Consider the following 24,972-nt stretch of genomic DNA (forward strand, 5'->3'; position numbering starts at 1 on the left):
GGGCTGAAAACCCACTGGTACTGTGATGCTTCCCAGAACCAGCTTTCTGACAGGTGTTCTTTTCACCTCTCCAGCCCAGGCAACTGCTATTAGGTTACATATTCTTGAAGTGGTCATTACTGGTCGGGATCTGTCTCCTAGATCCTCTCCCAGTCTCCATCACTTCCTTCCTGCCCTCAACTCCTGCCTCAAACTGTGAGTGGGAAAGTAGGATTGGAATTCTTGGTGGAGACTCATCAACTTGAATACAGCAGCCAGTGAGCCCCTCAGAGACACCCCTGAAGAAACAGATTCTAGACAATCTTATGACATGTCAATGGCGCCAACTTGGCAGTTTTTATTGCAGCCATCCTCTTCATGAAGAAAGTGGTGACTGGAGAGGCACAAAGACATTTGGAAAGCAGTTTGGAGATTCCTTGGAAAACTGGGCATGGAACCACCATTTGGCCCAGCTATCCCACATCTCGGTTTATACCCAAAGGACTTAAAAACAGCATACAATAGTAATGCAGCCTCATCAATGTTTAAACAACATAATTCACAATGGCAAAATTGTGGAACTAACCTAGATTCCCTTCAGTAGATGAATGGATAAAGAGAATGTGGTATATATACACAATAGAATATCATTCAGCATTAAAAAAGAATAAAATCATGGAATTTGCAGATAAATGGATGGAGTTAGAGAATATTATGCTAAATGAAATAAGCCAATCCCAAAAACTCAAATGCCGAATGTTTTCTCTGATATGAGGATGCTGTTCCATAATGGGGATGGGGGCAGAGGATGGTCCAAGAAATAGATGAACTTTAGATAGGGAAAAGGGGAGGGAGAGGAAGGGAGGGGGCATGGGTGTAGCAAAGACGGTGGAATGAGATGAACATTATTACCCTAAGTACAAATGGTGTGACTTTACTTTGTGTACAACCACACATGAAAAACTGTGCTCTACATGTGTACTATAATTTGAATTACATTCCACTGTCATATATAATAAATTATAATAAATAAATAAATAAATAAAAACACATGCAGAAAAGGAACAAGGGAGATGGGCTGGGGTTGTGGCTCAGTGGTAGAGCGCTTGCCTTGAATGTGTGAGGCACTGGGTTCAATTCTCAGCACCACATATAAATAAAATAAAGGTACATTGACAACTAAAAAAAATATTTTAAAAAAAGAACAAGGAAAATGGCTGAGGAAGCCAGGAAGCTAGCTTCTCCTCTCCTGCCATCCTGGACTGTTGAGTTGCAGACCAACAGTTCTGAGAAAGTTTAGTCATGCCTCCCCAGCTGTGCCCATCGCTGGATGCCTTCTGGGATACTTCTGCCAAATATTTGAAAATTTTTGAGAGATTATTTTTTTGTGGAAATAGAGCCAAAAGTTTCAGGGAATTATACAAGTTTCTAAGAAGCTGGAACCAAAGAAAGGGCTCAGTGTGAGTGGAAAGGAATATTTTAAACAAATCTGATACTAAGATTGCAGCTGTATTTAAAAGTGATTAACAGCATTTAAGAATTAGTGAGAAAGATACCAAGGGGTAGAAAAGTATTTATTTTAAAGATGAAACAGAGATTAAGCTCCTGACATGTTAATAGAAGACTAGTCTGTTTTGATAGAAGTCTTCTCTTTTTCATTTTTCCTCCTCTTTTAAATATTATCCTATATTGAAATAATGATTATATTAATTTTGATTATGTTCATGCCATGGTAATCCACTCCCATTAACCTTTCAGACAGCAGTGGTGTAGCAGTCTCAATCATGGGTCCAAGATTTCATTTACCACTTGTTGACAGAAGCTCAAATAGAGGCTCATCTAAGAGTGATGTCCAAAGGTCCTGAGGACCTACACAAAGTTACCAAAGCAACTCACCACTTCTTCTTCCTCACTTTCCTCTTGCCCATCTATGCTTCAACTTGCACCTCTCTTCCCTTGACAGAGAGGCAGAACCCCTGCCTTAGCATGAAGTGAGCACAGTTCTAAAAATGGACGTCGTCCCTTTTCCTCTAATTCCTTTGTCTCCAGGCACATAATTATTCCTATTGTGTAAGATTCGTGCTGTCATGTGCATTGGACCAGACATTCCTAGACGTCCTATATTCTGGATCTTTTCATCCTTATTTGATTCTAAAACCAATAGCATGCTATAAATAAACCTGAGCAAGATTCCAAAGGCAATGTCTTCTTATTCTGCTAATCAGTGGCTTTCTAACTTCGAGAGAACGAGCCCTTTTAAAAAGCCACTGTAGAAACAAGGTACAATAGGAAGAAAGCAAGTGAACATAAAAGGGCATTCAGGGACCCCGTGACACTCGGATATAGGTGTTAGAATTTGAAAGGACCTTGGAAAATGTGGTCCAATTCCATCAGTGCGACGTTAGCCAGGGAGCCTGCACACACCTTTGCACACCCCTAAGCTTCAATCAGTGAGAGTCAGGTCCAGGACCCAGGTGTACTGATACATGAAGCCTTTCCAATTTCACTACCTTGCTGTCTGCTCACTTCTTAGTGTAAATGGAGAAACACAAGACTTGTGTCCATCTGGAATGAACATGGTACCCTCTATTGAAAGTTTCCTCAGCCCTGAAGCAGAGGACAGTTACAGAAGTCTCCTTGGGAAATCACACAAAAACCACCATCAGCTTTGAAATCACCAAGCAGCAGCAAACCTCTTGGGAAGAGCTAACACTGATCGTTGGTTCTCTTTTTCTAAAAAACGATTTTCTTTCAAGCCCTAGGGTCTTATCAGGCAACCAGCCCAAACCTTCAGCCCCAGCCCTGGAAAAATGGATCTTCCTTGAAGGGCCAGCACTTGACCTTGCTGACTAAGGGGTAGAGAGCTTTCATTCATCAAGGAAAATTTCCTAAGGAAAAGGAATGCATTTATCTTAATTCTACCCTTATGTTTAAACAGTGTTTCTCCTGGGGACTTCTTCTCTTGATTGAAAAGAGAAAGAAGAAAAAAGTATTTGAATAACACACTATATAGCTTCCTATCCTAGTGTCATGGATGATAAACTGAGTCCCCTTAAAAAGCTTTAGAACAGAGTTCCCATTACCTCAAGCAACCAGGGCTGTGTGGTTAGACCATTGCCTGGGAGGGTTCTCCTTCCTTGGAGGACCACCTGTTCCAGCCATTAGACTTCCCTGGGTGACTGTCTGGGGTTTACATTACTTGTCAGGACTTTAGTTGAACTCTGGGAAAAGTAGGTTAAAAGTCTACTGAGCAAAAGACAAGCGATAACAGGAACAAGCAGAAAAATAGGAATTTAAGTTAGACTGCTGGCAGAAGTTTGCCAGAGAGGATTGTGAGTGCTGGAATATATTTCTAGATATCCATGAATAGTTTAATAATTAGGCAAAGCCAGGGGAAAACTAAAATAAAAATAAAGAAAATTTAATGACAGAGATCCTGATTTGATTAAGTTTGCATCCATGAACACCCTGAGGTGCAGGCTAAGGAGACATGCTTGTGAATTTGTTCATACAAAATTCTGAAGGGTAGCTTTTTCTTTAGTTGGCTGGGTCATCCTTCTTTTTTGGTCTTTGTCTCTCTTAGTCCCAATCATCAGATGCACTCCTGTCCTAAACCTGTTTATGGACATTCATGTCCAGATTTTCCTTTCCTCTTGAAAGGAAACTTGAGATCTGAGTCTTCTGTCACCTTCTCTCTTGACCTGTCCACCCATGCTCAGTCTTACCTATCGACCCTCTTAGGTTTCATTCCCTGCCCCAGAGCCAGCCCCCTATGGAGCTAGGAAGAAGCAGGCCACACCTGCCTTTTGAGCCAGCCTTTCTCTAGCCTCACCTCCTCTTCCTTTAGAGCTTTAATGACCATCCTGTTCAGAAACAAATTCCCAGAATTTTCTTCCACAAAACTGCCTTTCCCAGGATACAAGGCCTAGTCCTCTAGAATTCTCTATATCTTCTTCCCTCAAAAATCTGCCAACAGGTAAGAATTTTAAAGCAATAATTCAGGCCAAATCATTAGTGTCTAAAAACTGATCTCATCGGTGACCTGCCTGAGTGCCAACAATAGCAATGCAAGTTTCTATTTTATAGTCTCATTTCCTGCTCACAGGCACCCTGTGAGGTAGCACAAAGACATAGTACAGGTAGCTGAGTCAATTCCAACGAAGGAAAGGGCCTTTCTGTGATGTTGCCAACATCTTTCATCTTATTAACCCTAACCCTAACCCTAACCCTACCCTGTCCTCTGTCCTTCTCTCTCATCTCATTTTCTGCCACTCTCTGACTATTCACTGATTGTCATACTTTTTGCTAAAGTATAATTTTCATAAAAATAGAAATTCAACTTATTAATTAATAAGTCAGCAACATGTTAAGATTGGTTCACAAGAATATTCAAAGAGCAGAAATATATGTTCATAAATGCCAATATAAATGCTGATATATATTTGCTAATAGGTTAAAAATGATTAATACTCTATAAGATGATTAAAAATATGTTTGAGACAATCAAAATGGAGCTTGGCATGGTGCCATATGCCTGTAATCCCAGTGGCTCAGGAGGCTGAGGCAGGAGAATCATAAGTTCAAAATAAGCCTCAGCAACTTACCGAGGTTCTAAGCAACTTAGCAAGACTCTGTATCTAAATAAAATATAAAAAGGGCTGGGGATGTGGTTCACTGGTTAAGCACCCTGGGGCTCAATCCCTGGTACAAAGAAAAGAAAAAACTTTAGCTAGGCTTACCAAGAAAGAAAAAAAAAGGACTAAAATTAATAAAATCAGGAATAAAAAAAGAGATGTTATACCAATCTTAAGTAAATAAAAACATTTATAAGGGAATACTATGAAAAACTGTATAAGAACAAATTAAGTGACTCACATAGAATAGAAATCCCTAGAAAGACACAAGTTACAGAAATTTACCCAATAAATATAGAAAAAAAATAGATTAATAACAAGTAAAACAACTGAATTGTTAGGTTTAAAACTTACCAATATGCCCCAAAGAAGAATTAACATCAATCCTTCAAAAACTCTTCCCCCAAACTATAAGAACAGAGAACATTTTCTCATCTCATTATATGAGGTCAGAATTACTGGTTCCTCATACACCAAGACATCAGAAGGAAATAAAATGGCAGCCCAATATTCTCCATGAATACAGACATGAAAATACTCAACAAAACATTAGCAGGCTAAATCAAGCAACATTTATAAAGTAGTATGTACCAAAACCAATTGGAACTTATCCCAAAAATGCAGGGTGATTTCAAAAGTCTGAAACATCATTCATGTAATATACCATATTACAATGACAAAACGTCATATGATCCTTGCAATGAATATAGGGGGAAAAATGACAAAACCTAAATGCCTTTTTGGGAAAACCTGCACAACAAAGTGGGACAGAAAAGAATTTTCTCAAACTGGTAAAGACCATTTATGGAAAATCCACATGCTAACATAATATTTAATGGTTAAGACTGAATACTTTCCCTAAAAGATCAGGATCAAGGCAAGAATGCCAATTCTTACAACTTCTATTCAACATTGTAATAGAAGGTCTAGCCAGGGCAATTAGGCAAGAAAAAGAAATAAATGTCACCCAGATTGGAAAGGAAAAAATGAAACTATCTCTATGCGCAGCAAAGTTGGAGGATAAAAGATCAATATGCAAAAATCACCTATATTTCTGTATACTTGCGGTGAAATTTTTGAAAATAAAATTAAGAAACCAATTTTGCTTATAATAGTATTAAAAATATTTAGAAACATATGTGATAAAAGAAGTATAAGACATACACCAAAAATTATAATATATCATTAAAGAAATAAAAAAATCTAAACAAATAGAAAAACAGTCCACACCCATGGATAAGATGACTTAACATTGCTAAGGTGATTATGCTTCCCAGCCCGATTGACAAGATCTGGTATCTATCAAGATAGATACCAGTTGCTTTGTTGCAGAAATGGACAGACTAACCCTCAAATTTATATAGTAATACAAGAGACTTGGAAAACTAAAAAAATTTCAAAAAATAAGAATAAAATTGAAGAATTTATACTTCCCAATTTCAAAACTTACCACAAAACTACAGTAACAAAGACAGTATGGTTCTGACACAAGGATGTGTCAATCAATGAAATAGAATTGAGAATCCACAAACAAAACCACACATTTATGACAATTCGTGTTCAACAGGGGTATTTGGATATTTCAACAGGGAAACAAAAGCCTTTTTGGTGGAAGGGACTACTGGATAATCACAAGCAAAATAATGAATTTGAATCTTCACCACAATAGTCACAAGCATTAACTTTAAAAAGATCCTAGAACTACATATAAGTTAAAAATACTGAAAATCTTAGAAGAAAACATAGGAGTAAATCTTCATGCCTTTGGAGCAATGGTTTTCTCTGAAACCACTAAAAAGCATAAACAACAAAAGAAAAAATATATATAAATTGAACTTAATATTGAGAACTTTTGTTCTCATGTAATACCCTCAAGAAACAGAAAAGACAATTTTCATAATGGAAGAAAATATTTGCCAAACATATATTGGATAAGGAATTTCTATTCGAAATACATAAACTCAGTGTTTTAGTCAGATTTTTCACTACTATGACCAAAAGATTTGACAAGAAGAATTAAAACATGAACTGTTTATTTGGTGCTAATGGTTTCAGAAGTCTCAGTCCATAGATGGCCAACTTCATTCCCCAAGGCTGGAGGTGAGACATGATGTCATGGGTGAAGGGTATGGTAGGGGAAAGTGGCTCAGGACATAATGATCAGGAAGCAGAGAGAGCTCTGCTCACCAAGGGCAAACTATAAACCCCAAAGATACCCCCCAGAAACCCACCTCCTAACCACTCCCTACCTGCCTACAGTTACCACTCAGTTAATCCCCATCAGGGATTGGGTTAAGGCTCTCATAACGCAATCATTTCACCTCTAAATTTTCTGTAGTTGTTTCCAATGTCTTTTGGGTGACACCTAGTATCTAAACAATAACTCAATAATAAAAGAAAAAACTAAAATTGGAAAAAGATTTAAACAGAAATTGCTCAAGGAAAATACAAAAATAATCAACAAGTACATATAAGAGTGCTCAACATCACTAGTCACTAAGAAAATGCAAATCAAAATCACACTGGGATGTCACCCCATACCCACTTACATGGCTATACCCAATGATAGATAATAACAAGTGCTAGTCAAGATGTGGATAAATTAGAAGCCTCATACTTTGCCAGAAGGAATGTGAAATGGTGCAGCCTCTTTAGAAATCCATTTGACATGAGCCTTCTATAAATTCTAAAAATTATACTTCTAGGCAAATACCAAAGTTAAAACATATCCACAGAAACACTTGTACATAAATGTTCATAGAAACATTCTTCATAATTTTCAGAACAATAGAAATAATCCAAATATCCATCAATTGATGGATGGCTAACAAATTGCCTGTCCATACAATTTAATGTTATTTTAAAATAAAGAGTAAAGTATTACTATATGCTCCACAGCAGATAAAACTAGAAAGCATTATTCTAAGTGAAAGAAGACAATCTCAAAAGAGCCCATATTTTATAATCACATTTGTATGAAATTCTCAGAATAGGAAAATCTAGAGATAGGAAGCAGATTAGTGGGTGTCTGTGGCTTATTGGAAGGGGAAATGATTACAAGGGATAAAGAGTTATGGTGTCTTTGCTGGAGAGGAAATAAAAATGGTCTGAAATTAGATTATGGTGCCATTTGCATAATCCTACAAAAATTCTGAGAAGCACTGGGTTCTAAACTTTAAATAGGTGAGTTATATGGCATAAGAATTATTTCCAACAATGCTGCTTAAAATACAATATTGGGGCTAGGCATGGTGGTTCATGCCTGTAATCCCAGCAGCTAGGGAAGCTGAGGCAGGAGGATCGAAAGTTCAAAGCCAACCTCAGCAACTTAGTGAGGTGCTAAGCAACTTAATGGGATCCTTTCTCTAAATAAAATATAAAAAGGACTGGGGACGTGGTTCAGGGGTTAAGCACCCCTGGATTCAATCTCTGGTACCAAAACACACACACACACACACACACACACACACACACACACACACACACTTTTGGAGGAGTAGAATTCAGTCACATTCATTGTATTTCTTTGGGAATAATCATTTACATTACCATTAGTTTTCTATGAGTTAAATTCTACCTCTCTAGAACTATTTATAATGTAGATAATAGAAACTCAGTCAAAGGGTAATGTCTGAATATAATAAGGTAATCCTCAGAGGATGGAAAGCCCAGCTTTCCACTCAAAGGAGGCCTGGTCTTAGCCTTTGCCAGGTCATGGATGTTTCTCCATGAAACTCCCTGCATGTTCTTGACTACACTACTTTGCCAGTTCTGTTCTCTCTGCTTGAATCTGGCTCATGTCCTCTTTTCAGTTTCTATTCAAGAATTATCCTCCCCAAGAGAGCTTCCCTAAACACATATATAGTAGTTCCTGGAAGGGGAGAGGATCTATTATCTATTGCAACTTGACATGTTATCCTCTAAACCTCTGGCCTTAAACAACAAATATTAGTTGTCTCAGAGTTTCTCCATCTCAGGAATCCAGGTTCAGCTTACCTGGGTGGTCTGGTTCAGGTTTTCTACTTCCATTGAAATCAGAGTGTTGGTTGGGGCTGCAGTTCATCTGAAGGCTTGACTGGAGCTGGGAGTCCATTTCCTGGATGACTCCTTGCTGAGAGGTTGGCAGGAGTTCTCTGTTTGTTGCCACGTGAACTTCTTTATAAATTGCTTGATGAGCCTCACAATATGACAGCTCACTTTCCCCCAGAGCAAACAACCTAAGAAAAGAGAAGACAGTGATTTTATTATCCAGCCTCCAAATTCACATACCATCACTTCCATTTCATTCTGTTTATTAGAATAAGTCATGAAATCCAGCCCATGCTCCAGGGGGTGAGGAATTAGCCTCCACCCTTCAAAAGAAGGATAAAAGAGGGCTGGGGATGTAGCTCAAGCGGTAGCACGCTCACTTGGCATGCGTGGGGTGCTGGATTCGATCCTCAGCACCACATAAAGATAAAATAAAGATGTTGTGTCCACCGAAAACTAAAAAATAAATATTTAAAAAATTCTCTCTCTCTCTCTCTCTCTCTCTCTCTCTCTCTCTCTCTCTCTCTCTCTCTCTCCCTCTCTCTTAAAAAAAAAAGGATAAAAGAAAATTCTTGAGAAAACAATTTTAAAGCCCCATAATGTACCCCCCACAAACATATCCTCTTGTCTGGGACTTTCTACTATTTTTTTCCAATTATTGTTTTTCTTTTAACATTTATATTATTATAAATTTATTTATATGTCAATTATTGCTTTTCTCACTATAATGAAAAGAAGGATTGTTGCATTATTGCACAGTGAATACTCAGCACCTAAAATGGTACCAGACATAAAGTAGCTCAATGACTGATATATGGATGAAGTTACAGGAGCAGAACCAAGCATGGAAACCAGTTATTTAGAGTCCCAACCTAATACATTTCTCAATATTTTACTTTAGAGAAATTCTAATGGTTGAATATAAGTCAACAGTGATTCTGGGTGAGAAAGGGGAATCTTCCTGGTCCTCCATGAAGTCACTCCAATTGAGGCCTCTTCCACTCTTCCCAGATCCAAAATAAACCCTGCTCACCAAAATTTAGGAAAGTCTTTCTCTGCTTCATACATGCAAACAAAAGCCTCCCATCTTTTAAGAGCAATATGGGGCCTCGTGAGGTGGGATATGTCTCATAGACCTGCATTTCCTTGGATACTTATAAAGAAAAAGTTAAAAGTTCTGAAGCAGCCTGGAGCTCAGGGTTTAATACAAGCATTTCATCTTGATTTAATAATGAGACACCTTGAATGCTACCTTGCTTGATCACTCTTATTTATCCAGGATTTAGCAGCATTTCTGAAGCCAAATGTTGATGCTCCTTGGCTCTGGAAAATAAGGAAATCCGCATGCAATTAGGAAACAGACAGTAATGGAAAGTACACTGGATTGGGAGTCCAGAGCACACCACCAACTTGCTGAAAGCCTAATTTTCCATACCTGAGAAATGGCAGGGTGAGACTGAGGAAGATAATCTATATTATAACTTCAAATTCCTATTCAAGTCCTGCTATTTAATAAAGTCTAGATGTCTTAATATCTCTTGCATAGTCTTTGCCAGGTTTTTATCAGAAATTTCAATAAGCCTCAATGGGGAACAGACATACTTGTATTTCTCTCTTCCTTTTCTAGACTTCTAGGAAGATGAGGTTAGGGGACTATATGGGAGGAAAAAGGACATTTCTATATAATCTGCATAGAACTCAGAAAAGCACTTGGAGGTATCAAAAACAAATGCCCATTTCACAGATAAGATGAAGCAAATGCAATTCTGGGGTCTTGGAGAATGAAAGCCTCAGCCTTTCCCTTTCTTCTAGCCAGTGAGGAATAAAAATGGATGACTCCTCAAACTTAGAGAGGGTAGTGTTACTCTAAAAACCACAGTGAGTGTGCCAGGCCATAGCAGGAGTACCATCTTGATGACCTTCAGTGAAATTTCCAAATCAAGACCAAAGGAGCTATGACCTTCAGAGAAAGCTGAAGGCGCAAAAGCCAATAAACCTGGTGTCCTGGCTGACGGGAAGGACAGAGGCAGAGGCAGAGCAGGGAAAAGGAGTTATTTGCCCTTTAATTAATTTGAAGGAGGAGCAAATGTCTTAAGACTTTCCATTAGTGTGTCTGCTCTGCAGAACCATGGAGCAGCACCCTCAAAACAATAACAGTGGGGACAAAGAGGACAACAACGGTCACTCTGTTTAAGCCTTGGCTCCAGGAAACTTCTTTCCCTACTGTGATAGCAGGAGGAAAGGGCATAGGACGTCTGCCTCAGGAATGTCTGGGAACGCACATCCTGGTCTCAGGCTTGATGCCTAGGGATGCCATATGTCAATCAACAGCTCTTTTAGCAAAGTGGAGGAGGAAAAAGAATGAAAACAATTATTAAGAAGTGGAGAATGAGTGAAAGGACAATGCTTGGGTTTTCACTGTGGGACCTGTGAGCTACACAAGGTGGCCAATGGCAGACGGTCAGAACTGGGAAAAGTCTCAGAGATGTAGTTCAAGGTCCTCTAGTTTTAGATGAAGAAATAGCACAGAGAGGTTAAAGGATGTATTCACAGGCCTATGGTGGGAGTATCACACTGGTTAGGAGCCATGTTTATAGTGGCAGACAGGAATGAATGGGACTAAAGAATGGAAGAAAGAGGTGAGAACAAAGTCAAGGTGCTGGCTTCAGCTGATTTCTGGAAACTGTGATTGACTGACAGTACTTAGTGACTACTAAGGTGAGTTACAATAAAGACAGAATCCAGACTATTCCTAGATTTCTGACTTGGAAAACTGGGTACAATTTTGGTGTTACTTATTAAGGTGGGAGATACTAGAGAGAGAACAGGTCAAAGAGTTTGAGACTATGTCTTATTTGAGAGGGAAATTCAGTTGTGAATTCTAATAGGCTTGGCACTCAAGAGAGAGGTTCAGATTTCTGAGACAACACCATGTAGGTGACAAAGCCCTGGAATTGGATAAGGTGATAGAGAAACATTTTATGAAAGAGAATAAAGAACATGGCACCTGAAGAACATGGGTACTTGAAAAGTGGGGAGTAAAAAGAACTGGATAACTAAAGAATGATCAGAGGGTGGCAGAGGACCTGGAGCAAGGAGCATGAGAGCCAGGAGCAGCCCACTCCAACCTCCAGGGACTGAGAAGCCCAGGTGTTCTTAGCCAGGCATTGGGGCATTTCCCTGTCTCCCATTCAGAATGAGGCAGGAAACCTGCAGCCCATTTGCCCTGCTTTACTCTCTACATGTCCCAGTGTGAAGTTCTGAGACTCCAAGTGCAAAGCCAGAGTTTCCAACGCAACCCAGGGTGGATGCCTCTAGAGTCAGCCTCTACTCCGAGGTTTCCTGAATGCTCTATCATTTGGTTTTCTACCCTGAAGGTCTGCTGTGCAGATGTGTCCATTCAGCCTGGGTGGATGTTCTGTCAGTATCTATTAAATCACAACCACCTGGACCATCTTCTGTTTAGCAGACTTAGAGCTTTGCAAAAAACAATGAGAGGAAAAGTTGAGAAAGAAAAGGGAAGGTCTAAGAAAAAACAGTGAGACATCTAAATAGAAATCTGTATGTCTTCAAAGCCTTGGTTTCTTTCTGAATTCAGCAAGTCATCACTAGTAAATAGGCAATGAGCATCTAGTATGAGCCCTCAACTCAATTAACAACATATTAAAACAACATCTGTCCAAAGACAAGTTTAACCAGAAGACTCCTGAAACCAAGAGAAGGCAGAACAGGAACATGGGACAAATAGGTCAGAATTCAAATGAGTCCTGAAAATTGATGAACGAGGAGTCAGGGAGAAGGGGGTAAGAACAAGCAGAGTAAAAGGAAAGAGCTCTGAGTTCTAAATTTAGTCGTGTCACAATGAGTTGTGGGTCCATGGGGTATCCCCACTTAAGAAATGCTGTCTGGAGCTGGGCTGTAGCTCAGGGTTAGAGTGCTTGCCCTGCAGGTACACCACAAAAGAGAAAGAAAATATACTCCAAGCAAATACACGGTCAAGGCTCTATGAGACCACACGACAAGTAAGGTATCACCTCTACTGAAGTGAAGCTCATTGGCAATAAAACAAGAACAGAGCTAGCAGAAATCAATGAAGGGAGAAAAAGTTAGTGTGGAAGGATGGAGGAATCAATTTTGAAAGATGAATATAATTTTTTTAATATTTAGTTTTTAGTTGTCATTGGACATAATACCTTTATTTTATTTATTTATTTATTTTTATGTGGTGCTGAGGATCGAACCCAGGGCCTCGCACATGGAAGGTGAGTGCTCTACCACTGAGCCCCAGCCCCAGCCTGATGATGAATATTATGTTTAAATAATAGGAGCATAGTTAATGTAATAGATAGATAATAATAAATCTCAGATGCAGAAACACAAGTCAGAGGAAGGATCAAAGTGCGTTAGGGAATTTGAAGACCTTCACTCTACGAAAGGAACACATGGGAGAAAAGTGGCAGATTAGGCTGGAGATGTGGAAAGCAGCTAAGCAAACCCTCTGTATCAGGTTAGGGATGGGGAGCCATTGGAGGCCCTATTATTTATGGGATTACAATTGAAGTTTGCCTTCTCGGTAGGCATGCTGAGCCCCTGAAGGGGAGACACAGGATGGAAAAAGCCATTCAGGAAGTTGCATCTACCACTTGTCTCCTGTGAGCTCCTTTCCTTCATCTACCTAAGAAGGATTGAGGTGAGCTGATATCATAGGACTCCCGCCCATTCTAACATTTTTCCTAAGATTAACCAGATGTAGGCCAATGGAGAACAACGAGGCAATTCTCAAGAGACAGCACATTGGACAAAGGTGATAAAGGACAACTGGGAGAACTTGGCACTGATTTTCTATGTGTGTCTATGTGTGTGTGTTATTTTTTAAAGTAACTGAGTGTGTTTCAAGATTTTCAGCAATCCAGTCTCACTTAATCTGAGACTAACTTAACATTTTCAGATTTCTTAAGTGCCCAAGTCATGTCTCATTCATTTTTTTAACTTTTATGTTTGGTGTCCAGCAGGAGCAGGGCCCATGAATGCATTTGACAGTCCTAAAGCTAACTCTTATCACAAAAACCAAGCATAAAGTTTTCAAGTGTTTGCTGTAATAGAATTTGAGACCAAACATCCAGCTCCTCCTTCTTCTCTTGGGAGGTGATTTTTCCTGAGTGTCACCACCCTCCTTGGCATTGGCTTCTCCAAGTTCTGGCTTCTCCAAACATTTTAAAAATGAGTAGCCATTCTAAATGCTACCTGTTCATTTTTTTAAAAATGAAAAGCTGTGCAAAAGAATGCAGAATAGCACCGAAGTATGCATTGATTACAAGAAGTCAGAGCTGTCCTAACATATTACCTCCATATTTTCCACTGTGGGTTCCCAGATGGGTTGGATAGTGTTCAGTTTTCTTCAGCTTATTCCATGCTTGCCCAGCCAGCTCTTGGGGAGGTATGGAAAATGAGAGAGTACAGTCTGGAACCTCAAACCTGTGACTGCCAAGGCTGCTAGGATTTCTCCAGCATTCAATTCTCACCCTTAAAAGGGTCCACTCTTCCAGGGACCCATCTTCTTGATTTCAGCTCAGTGATCTTGCCTGTCTTAGCAAGACATGCTCACACCAAGCTTGGACATAGTGGGGTCTCAGGGAAGAAGGAGGTTCAAATACTTCATGTTACTTCTTGTCCTCCCTGAAATAGTTGACTGGACTCTTGACACTTGGTTTGGGTAAGAATTTTATCCTGAAGCCATCTGGCAAGACAGAGGAAATGTCTTTTCATATCCTGATTTCCTCCAGAGTACTAGGCCAAGATAGATTCATGTTTGCCTTATAAGAGATGGCTGTGGTTTTTGTGGACACCTTGTTGTGGAGCAGTGGGGTCAAGGGGAGATATTGGGAAAGTAGAATGCTTCCTCTGCTTTGCCCTTCAGCTACATGGGGACTTGTGTGCAGTCCAACCTCTACGGTCTCTTTCCATGTTGGCAAATTGGAGGTAGGAATCACATATCTCAGCTCAATTTACTGAGGTCAAAACAAGAGAGGTGTAGTAAAGTTTGAGCAGCACTGATGTGGAAATTATGAATAATAAAGTTTTCTGTAAACAGGCACTTGACTGAGTTTTATAGGTTTATTTGTTCATCTAGTTTAAGACACTGAGATTCATCCAAATGACTCTTGCACTAATTTGATCCAACATGTTCAGCACAATTCCTTCTGCATCTCTTTTTCTCTCCTTTTCCACTTTTATAGGATACAGTATATTTCATTACATTAACTATCACAATTTGAACTGATAGAGGTGTCATCTAATCCAATTTTGAGTCCTTGGGCAGGGGCTTAGAATACGTGAAGCAAGACTCTAGCTAAACAGTTGTAATGTAATACCACAGAGTAAAATATGGTAATACCAATGAGGAATTTGGGCAAACCTTTGGAGATTTCTGTCCTAAACAAGTTCACCTGGAGTGGCTAATCTCTGTCTGGAGTATGGATGGAAGCTGCCGTGGTCCTGCCATCATGAAGAGGTCACCATTCCATCCTTATGCATTCTTTTCAGTTTTGTAAATTTATATCTGTTAATCTCATCCTCCATGTTACCAGGAAACTCACTTTGTGATGGAATAAAATTAGGCAGCTAGAGTGTCAACTAAATTACTAATGAGATGTATGTGTGGGTTAAGTTGGTATTTGATGTAAAATAAAGAGAAGATGGTCCTGAAAAGATGCCCCTAGAATAATACAGGTCAGACAGAAATGGAACATGGACTTCTACTTTGTCTTAGAAAAAAATTTCAAGCAAATATGCTTTTACTATGTTATATCCCAAACTCATGTAATAAGATGAGAAAGTTAGTGTCACTGAGACAGATGAAGACTTTGAGGTCTGCCGGTTGGGCTTCCCATCATAAAAATTTGCCAGACACTCCTCTAGTCAAGCCATTTTAGTCAAGCCATTTAGACATAGGAAAGGTCTTGGGATGTCAAATAATTGGGTCTGGGCTTCTTATCACTTCTGTTCATTTTACTTCTACCTGCTGTGTAAAGCAGAGCAAGTCATTTCTCTCTGTAATATTTCCATCTGTAAAATTATATTACAGCCAGAACTGAACAACAAAAGGGTTAATTTCAGCACTCCAATGATATAGCCATATGATATAGCAATGTTATCAGCCATATGGCTGCTCTGCCTAAGGTCATGACATGATTCTTTGGTCTTCGAGCATCATTTGTATGGCTACAACTTCCTGCTGTGCCAAGGCCAGAAATCTCCCTTCTATCCTTTTTTTTTTTTTTAAAGAGAGAGAGAGAGAGAGAGAATTTTTTAATATTTATTTTTTAATTTTCAGCGGGCACAGCATCTTTGTATGTGGTGCTGAGGATTGAACCCGGGCCACACGCATGCCTGGCGAGCGCGCTACCGCTTGAGCCACATCCCCAGCCCCGCCCTTCTATTCTTAACTTTTGTTTGTGTGTTGTTTGTCTTCTTCTTTGTGGGTTATGAGGAGTTGAGGTAATGGGGGCGGGTTGGGAGTACTACTAACCCAGAGACTATGGGAACTAGATTTCAGTTCTGCATCTGAGTGTTGGTTACACCAAATATGAGTGTCTAGGTGAAGAATGGGGTCTGGCAATGCAGGAGGAAGAGGCAAAGAAGGTGACAGAATGACAAGCAGAAGAGTGGACCTCTAAGTGTCCCAGGACCCAAGCTGAGGGTCCAAATCCATACTGATCCCTACAGTTAGGAGCTGGTACCAGGAGGTGAATACAGGGGCAGATGGCCCTTCAGCCTGGGGGCGACCTTTGTAGTCTGGCAGCCAAGTTCATGCAGGCGCAGGCATTAAGGGCTCTTGCCCAAGCTGCTGTGGAAACATGGCTGGCAGACCCCCCCAGATTCCCGAGATTTCACCACTGTTCCTGGTATGTTGGCTAGGTCTATCCCACTCCTTCCCCCTCTCTGACTCTCAAGAAAGAGATCAAGAAAGAGATGCCAATCTGTCTGCTTTGTCTGGGAGACTTCCGCAGTATTTCTGAGAAATGCTGCTATTGAGAATTTCCTCCAGGCTGCTGGTCTGCCCCATGTTCAGTCCAACTACAGAAGAACCTTGTTCCCTGCTTGCATAGGACAGAGAACTCACCCCCTGAGGGAAGAGCCAGGTGGTGCACTGCCGGTATCCTCCTTCCCCACCCTCTCTTAAAGCTTACCCAGGCAAGGTTAGAGCATCCACCTCATTTTGAGAGGGCCAGGGCCATTCTATTCAGGAGCAGAGGGGATTTTGAGCTGCCTGAAAATTTCACAGTGTGTTTTTGCTTAGTCATGTCCAGTTCTCCCAGTTCCTGTCCCTCTTCTCACTCACTACTTCTGTATCATAAAGTATCCCGTAGGAACAGATACACTGAGACACTCTCACTGTCAACACACACGCACACACACTCATGTACACACGCACACAAAATCACACACATACACACAGGAAGCCTCCTGAGATTCACAGGAAAAAGTATGTGGCACTCAATTCTCAAGACAGTCTAATTGCTTTTTCCTTTAGAGAAAATTATGTTATATCAGTAGGAAACAATAGTGTTTGTTTTAAAAATTATAAATAAAAATAAACAAAACCAAAAAGTACAAAAGACATTTAAAATACATCCCAATATTCCATCACTCTTAGGAAAGGGTTATTAGAATCATTCCTCTCATCTCTCAACATGGGAAGGTAGAATTTTTCAAAATGGGATCTTATTCTTTTTTACTTTTTTTAAAATCCAAAGGGCTGTCTTCTTGAATTTAAGTAAAGATCATTATGAACTTAAGGAATTCTTGATACTAGAAAAAGGTTTTAATACCACATGAGATATTTATTAGTTCTTAAAAGAAATCCTTTTGTTTAAAACCTTAAGATACTATATTAAGATTACTATTTTTCTAACTCTTATTTATTTTAGGCCCTGGTTTTTAAAGCCACAGCTTGTATTTCACATGTATTTTTAAGCTATGTTCTTCAAAAATAAAATCGGAGCTCCCCAGATGTTTTCGTGATTCTTTACACTCTTGTTTCAAAGCTTTTGCTTCATATTTGCCATGTATATTGGAGTCCTACAAATCCCTGCTCCCCTGGAACAACCTCTAGTAAGGAGGAAGAGATGGAGAAGTTAATGCAGAAACTAGGAAAATCAGATCTCTGGAGCAAACTCATTTGAAGCAAGGTAGTCCAGCTTTCTATTTAATTCTCCCTTTCTTTCAGTAGCCACAGTGTATTAACTAGCTTTAGGTAGGTTTCCAGGAAATTGGTCTCTGTAGCACAACCGGCCCTATACCATCGTGACCCTTATTTGAAGGGTCATCAATTACTTATGTATGTCCTGATAAACTACTTTAAAATTGGAATAATAAACCAGTAGCAATACTGCATTCAAGGCACCATGGCTCCACAATTGTTCCAACTAGTACACATATCTTTCTTAAAGTTTTAACATTCCAATAAGTCAGGTCAAGGTCACTAACTAGAATTCTAATTTTCTGTTCTTTAGCGTCCCCAAATCCCTGACCTGCCATGATTTTCCTGCCCCAGTAGAACTTTCCCTCCAATCCATCCCATTGTATCGCACCACCTTGGTCAGCCAATCATCACTCTCTTGCATGTCTCCCCTCCCCGTGTGCTCTGGCGCTGTCTTGAGCTTTGGCTGCACACAGCCCCCTTTCTCTCAAGAATGTGCTTGCCTTGCTTTTGTCCAGGCTCTTATCAGAGAGTACAGGAGGGGAGATGAACAGACAGAATCCAGATGTTCTGCCAAAAGAAGAGAAAGCCAGAGCCCCGCCCCCCGCCCCCCCCCATTCCCCCCCCCCCCCCCCCCCCCCGCACTGATGGCTTGTGAAGAGTCATACTAGCTTTGGGGCTGAGTCCTTGAGGGAGGTGGGAAGAGTAGGTAGACAGCAGAATATCTGGAAACTTCTTACTTCTCTTCTGTTGGTTTCTCCACTCTTGGAAGCAGAGAAGAAATAATGGATATTTTAATTAGTGTCCCCAAGTGTTTCAGAGCAGATTTTCTCAGCATTGCTTAGCATGAAATAAGGCTCTTTTCAAAGATTGTTTTCTGTCTTGGACCAAGTTTTCTTTGTTAATAGTTTGAGTCTGATTCCTGTGTATTTGTGTATCTGGGTAGGGCCTTGGGTGGGGGCTAAATGGAGGGGGAGAGGAGAGGAACACGAAGAGAAAAGGTGTGCATCAGGTGTTTATAAAAAATCACTCCAAAAAGAAATAGCAAAGGGATGTCTGTGGACAACATGCTGGCTGTGAGCAGAGCTGGAGAGAGAGCCGCATAGCAACAGAGCTCTGATTGGCCAGAACTATGCAAAGAATAGGCCTATCACAAGGGATCTGAGCTGCCTTTCTCAGTTCTCAAAATGCACTCAATCCTGGCAGGCCCACGCAGGCCTTGCAAAGGCACGCTCTGAAAACCCAGAGGACAGCATTGGCTAGCAGTACCTGTGACTTCTGACAGCAGTACAGCTACTGCCTCTGCTTGTGGCCTCTGCCTCCTCGAGTCCACATTGGAATTGTGTTTTCACAGACCATAAACTCTTGAAGACAAAAATCTTACCAACAGAGATAACCCAGTTCAAAAGACTCTCTGAAAGAAAATTGGTCAGGGAGTCAGGATTCTGGGTTCTATTTCTATACTAGACATTCATTTCTGTATTAATTTCTGTATATATCTATAGCTAACAGAGGGCTTACTAGCTGCTGGACACTATAAGAATCTATAATCCTTTATTTTCTTCACAACAGCCCAAGGAGAAAGAAACAATTATGATCCTACTTTCCCAGACACAGGAACTGAGTCAAAGAGAGGCCCAGGGGGAGGTAATCTCTAACTCTGTGGGGCACACAAGATGCTCAGTTGTCTCTAGACATAGTTCCGAGTCAGCTGGAAAATTAAGCTGCTTTACAAGCAACACAGTTTTTCAGTAAAATTTGGCCTGAAATTAAAGTATTAGGTTGAGCCAGTAGTTACTAACCTTAAAAATAAAATACCAGCTGAAAATATTGGGGAAAAAAATCTGAATTTTTTTCAGTGGGGAATTAAGAGGTGTAATATGTTCACGATTGAATACAGTATTTGAAAAGAGCTTAAAATGAATGGACTGGGCCTGTATGTACCCACACAAAAAGAAATCTCAAAAACATATTGTTGACTAAAAATAATAGTGGCAAAACAATTCATGTACTATGGTTTTAGGTTAGTCAGCTTTTTATCACTGTGACCAAAATACCTGAAAAAAAAAAAAAAAAAAAAAACAACTTAGAGGAAGAAAAGGTCACTCTGGCCTCACAGTTTCAGAGGTTCATTCCATGGGCAGTCGACTTCATTGCTCTGGTTTGGAGGTGAGGCAGAAATCATGGTGGAAGGGCATAAAGGAGGGATACTAACCCAGGAAGTAGAGACAGAGTGGGAGAAGGCAGGGACAAGACATAGTCCAAGGTCACACCCCCAGTGACCTACTTCTTCCAGTCACATGCCTCTTGCCTATAGTTACCACACAATAGTCCACTGAAATTATTAACCTATCAAGTGGATTAATCCACTGAGGAGGTGACAGCTCTCATACTCTAATTAATTTCACCTCTGAGCATTCCTGCATTTCTTAACACATGTACTTTCCAGAGAACACCTCATAACCAAACCAGAGTACATATCCTTTAGGAAAATTTTTTAAATATGCAGACTAATAATATATATTATCTGATATATAATACAATCATAATATTTAACAAACTTGCATTAAGCTAATAAGATCATGACCAAGAATGCATAATCAGATTGTTGATAGTTAATTTTCTCTGGGGAGAAAGAGAAAATACTGGGACTCTGAAGAGTAACAAAATAGTTTTCAACTTTAACTGTAAGAGCCTATGTATACACACTATCTGAAGCTTCAATGACACAAAGCAAAATTTTAAATATGAGTAGGATATGTTAACATGTCTATCATATTGTTCTTTTCTGAATTAAAAGAGCATGGAAGGATATTTCCTGAGGGCATCTTGTTCATTAGCCATCCTGCTTATGTGATGGACACCTACTGTGGTTTCTCCCAGGAACACCCTGCAGGAGGCTGAGGGACAGATGGAGAGGTGTGTACTATTTAAATTAAAAGAAAGCAGAAACAATCAAGAGTCTTGCATTTCAGAAAAGAAAGAAATTTGCAGAAACCTTGGAGATGTTACTCCTAGGCAGTTGAGGCTCCTCCTCCCGCTCTCCTCTCAGCCAGGAAGCAGCTTTTATTAAGCTCCCTCTCTGTACAGGACTCCCAGTCAGCCCAGAGGGTCTACATATGGTAATGCAATTGCTGTATTTTTTAAAATATTTCAAAAGTCATGTCCATTTACTTGTGAAAACAAGTTCTCATTCCTCACACACTGTCTTTCTGCTTCAAGAAATAGCAAAGGGCAAGTCACATCTCAGGTGGAGGAGGCTCGAGGAATGTTGCACACACACTCTGCCCTGCAGACCAGAGCGGGAGGGAGACCGTGTGTCCCAAAGTGAATCGTGAGGAGGAGACAGAAGAGCAGGAGCTTAGATTTATGTATCCTTATTTTCTCATCCCTGAGATAAACCCAAGAACAGAAAAGAGAGAGAGAGAGAGAGAGAGAGAGAGAGAGAGAAACTAGTAGAAAGTTCTGCATAGAAGTGGAAGGAACCTGAAAACATTTATGGGAGGTGGCCAGGCGCATTCTTCCCTGGCCACATATTGGAGGAACTATGAGCCTCTTGGAAGGGTCACACACAAAGCCATAGTCAACCTGGTTGAGTGACAGCTTAGCAGCAGAGCAAGAAAGAGGCTGGAAAGGCAAGTCTGGGTCATCATGTCTTATATCCATGACCTGCTAGTGAACAGTGGACCCAGAAATTCAAAGTACTCCTGAGGGAAGTCAAGGGGGTTATTGAGAAGATCCCAGATATCACATTGCCTCCAGTGCACTGGGGACCAGAGGTCAATAATCCTGGGACTGGACCAACGTCCACCCCAGTGGAAACCAATGGAAATCCATGGAATAACATATTGGCTAGAGCCCCTCCTTCTTTTCTTTCATCATGTATTGTTTTTAGCCCCACCAGGTGCCATCTTGGAAAGAGCAGGGGAAGGAAGAGACTTTCAAATAACTCAGTAAGTACCTTTTATATAAATATTTAACTGGAAAAACTTGAGATATCATTGACTGACAAGGTTGTTATCCCATTAGCTAGTGCTATTGGGGCTCTAAATAGATCAGACATAGAAAAAATTTAAACTCCACATAAGTCACATTTTCTTTGTGAATCTGAATGCAGAGTGAATCAGTGACCATGATGCACAGTTCAGTTTCATCCTCTATCATAGGAATAATTACCAAAGATCATAGTCAAGCAAAGAACATGGAATAGAGAGCCTTCTAAGGCTTTCTATCTGGGGATTTAAATCTCCATGTTCATTGCAGTGCCTCTTTAAATGTTCAATTTCTACGAAAGCATGCAAATATATATACACATATATAATATATACATATATTATATGTACATATAAATATATACACATATTTACATAGGTATATATATTCAAACACATACACACGTGTACATACACACAATTATGATTTAAAGTGCTGTGGTAAATGGTAGAGAGTTTGCATTTAAAATAGGGCATATGGAGAGTAGAAAGGTAAGTAGTTCTTGAAAATGAGTAAATGCATACACATATTCACATGCAGAAGACACAGATGAGCCAGATGTATGTTCTTACTCTTAACCATAGGACAATTACCTGCTCTATAGATCATCAAGGGCCTGAACCTACAAATTAAGCAGGCAGCTAATGAGTTTAACATCCATCATCCCAGCTTATTGGATGGTCCTGTGATTCTTTGCTGCAATGAGATATAAATTAGGGCCTAAAAAGAAGTGTGGCTAAAAGCGAGTAAGGTTTCCTTCATTCCCTTGGTCTAGGGGGCTCTCTTTTGCAGCAGCCAAAGGCCCACCCAGATGGGATTTGTAGTTTACAAATTCAAGTAGTCTGGCTAATGGTCAGGGGGAAATAGCATCCCAGGCACACTGGGGCAGGGGAGGAGAACAGGATGCACCCTCTAGCCCTTCCCCCTTCACTGACCTGTGCAGGAGCAGCGTTTCTGGGTTCCCTGTGACCTGTGGGCTGTCCTAAACTGAACTCCGCTCAGCTCCATCCTGCTGCTCCCTGCTCCCTGCAGGGTGAGCCTGCCTCTCACTGGCTGGGCCTTCCCTACCTTATTTGGTTTAAATTACTTCTTTGAACTTTGGTCTCATTATTTTTGGAGAGTCATTTGGTCTGGAAGATTTTGTTTCTGTTCTCCTTTCTTTTCATTCTCTTGGATGTGCTTCCTGAGGCCTCTTTTTAACAGTTTCTTTTGGGTGGTTTTTATTACCTTCATGCATCTGATCTGAGTAGGGAGAAGCTCCAAGACCATTGTCATCTCCCCCCTCTGGATTCCTGCTTGTTTGGTTGTTACTAGAGCTCCTCAGTTTAAAGGGCTGGGGAAACTCTGTCCTCCAGCTGCTCATGACCTAGTTCACAGTATGCCTTTTCCAGTACAAGAAACCAAGCCCAGCTGTCATCCTGGACTGCCACAACCTGCTCCCGACTCTCAGGAACAAAACCATAGATCTGGGGCTGCCCTTCAATGGAGAAAGCTAAAGATCCCAGGCACTACTGCTTTCTCTCCCCTGATGCTGAGTTTGATTTGGTAGTTGAACTGCCTTGGATACTATGGACTGCAAGTAACAGAATCTGTACCTCTCAACTGACTGGATTAATTTAGAAAGCATATTATCTCCCATGACAAAAGTTCACGGGTAGAGCAATTTGTAGTTCACTGACATCACCAAGGCCCGTGTTCCTTCCATTTGTTTGCTTCACCACCCTCCCTGTGAGAGCTCATCCTTAGGCTAGCTGACCACTGGTGTAAGATGGCTGCCCAATCTTGTTGATAATAGAATGAATGCTTAAGTCCCCCCAAAGTTCATATATTGAAATTTAACCCCCAATCTGATGATATTAAGAAGCAGACTCTTTGGGAAGTGATTGGGTTATGAAAGCCAAGCCCTTATAAAAGAAGTCCCAAAGAACAGCCTTGCCCCTTCCACCATGTGAGGAAGCAGTAAGAAGCCATCTATAAACCAGAAAGTAGGTCCTCATCAGCCCACTGAAATGTAGGTGCGTTGATCTTGTACTTGAATCTCTGATGTTTATAAGCTTGTTTGTGGTACTTTGTTATTGCAGTCAATGAACTATGACACCCAGACACCACAGTGTCCAGCGGGAAAGTGACCTCACCTACCCCCCATTAACATGCCTCCCACAGAAGGCTCCTCATAAGACATTTTCTCACTTTTTTTTAGCTAGAATATGTGACATGCCTGTGTCCAAATCAATTTATAGCAAGAGCAAAGCCACCCTTACTGGCTCAAATCAGTCATGAAGTAGCCTCTGTGGCTGAAGATGTGGTTCCATCCTCCCCAAAGCCTGCATCTCCACAGAGGAAGGCAGATGCCAAAACAAACTCAGCAAGCTATCCTAAAGGAGGGAAGGGGGAACAGGTGGACGGGTGGGCTCCAAGATCACCATCATCTTCTCCCCTGAATTCCTGTTTGTTTGGTCCTTATGGGAGCTCCTCCATTTAAAGACCCCGGGGAACCACTTCCATCTGCTACCATGTAAAAGAATACCAAGAAAGACTTCTGCCATGAAGTCTTTATCTCTGTCTTGCTAACTCACCCTACTTGTCTCCAGTAACTCAATGTTTTTTATTCCTATGTCTCTATATCTCTTACATTTCCTGGGGAGGCAGAATAGTGTAGCAATTAGATACCTGACTTTAGAGTTAGCCCTAGATTTGAGGTCCTGCTCTAACATCTACTAGCTGTGAACTTTTGCAACTTCCTTTTTCTCTCCAGACCTTTCCTCATTCCAAATAGAAACAGATAATGGCAACCTCTTACATTGTGATGGTTATATGCCAACCAGACTTCTAAGCCTTTACATCTATCAACACATTTAATCTGCACAACAATGCAGTGAGGTCAATATTATCATCCTATTTTAAAAATGAGGAAACTGAGGCACAGAGAAATGAAGTGATCTTCCATTATCACACAGATGGTGAAGAGCAAAGCTGTGATGTAACTCCAAGGTCCATAACCCCAGTCATTGCATTTTACTGCTTCTTAATGAAATAGTCAATAAGTCTAGTGCTCAAGGTCTAGAAGTGACTATGTCAGATAACACAGGTCAAACATTTAGCAGAAAGACTTCTGAATCACAAGTACTCAGTAAA

At 40.5% G+C, this 24,972-nt stretch overlaps 1 protein-coding gene across 3 annotated transcripts in view; it reads right to left on the bottom strand.

Annotated features, from left to right (window-relative positions):
- The window catches only part of LOC308631169 (uncharacterized protein), a 128,559-nt gene that overhangs the window by 37,592 nt on the left and 65,995 nt on the right, over positions 1-24,972 (bottom strand). Inside the window, exons 1-3 of one of the 3 annotated variants that reach the window (XR_014018124.1) lie at positions 22,773-22,874; positions 22,431-22,533; positions 8,610-8,830 (exon numbers count right to left, since the gene is read on the bottom strand). Coding sequence is in view for 1 of the 3 variants with exons in the window: in XM_081262163.1 (XP_081118289.1) it covers positions 8,610-8,830 (221 nt within the window). In the remaining 2 variants the exon portion in view is untranslated. Of the gene's footprint in view, positions 1-8,609; positions 8,831-22,430; positions 22,534-22,772; positions 22,875-24,972 lie in introns of those variants that run through there. The other 2 variants (XR_014018125.1, XM_081262163.1) reach the window with 2 other exon arrangements.

This window comes from Spermophilus citellus, assembly GCF_964194105.1.
Source record: "Spermophilus citellus genome assembly, chromosome: 11".
Taxonomy (NCBI): Eukaryota; Metazoa; Chordata; class Mammalia; order Rodentia; family Sciuridae; genus Spermophilus; species Spermophilus citellus.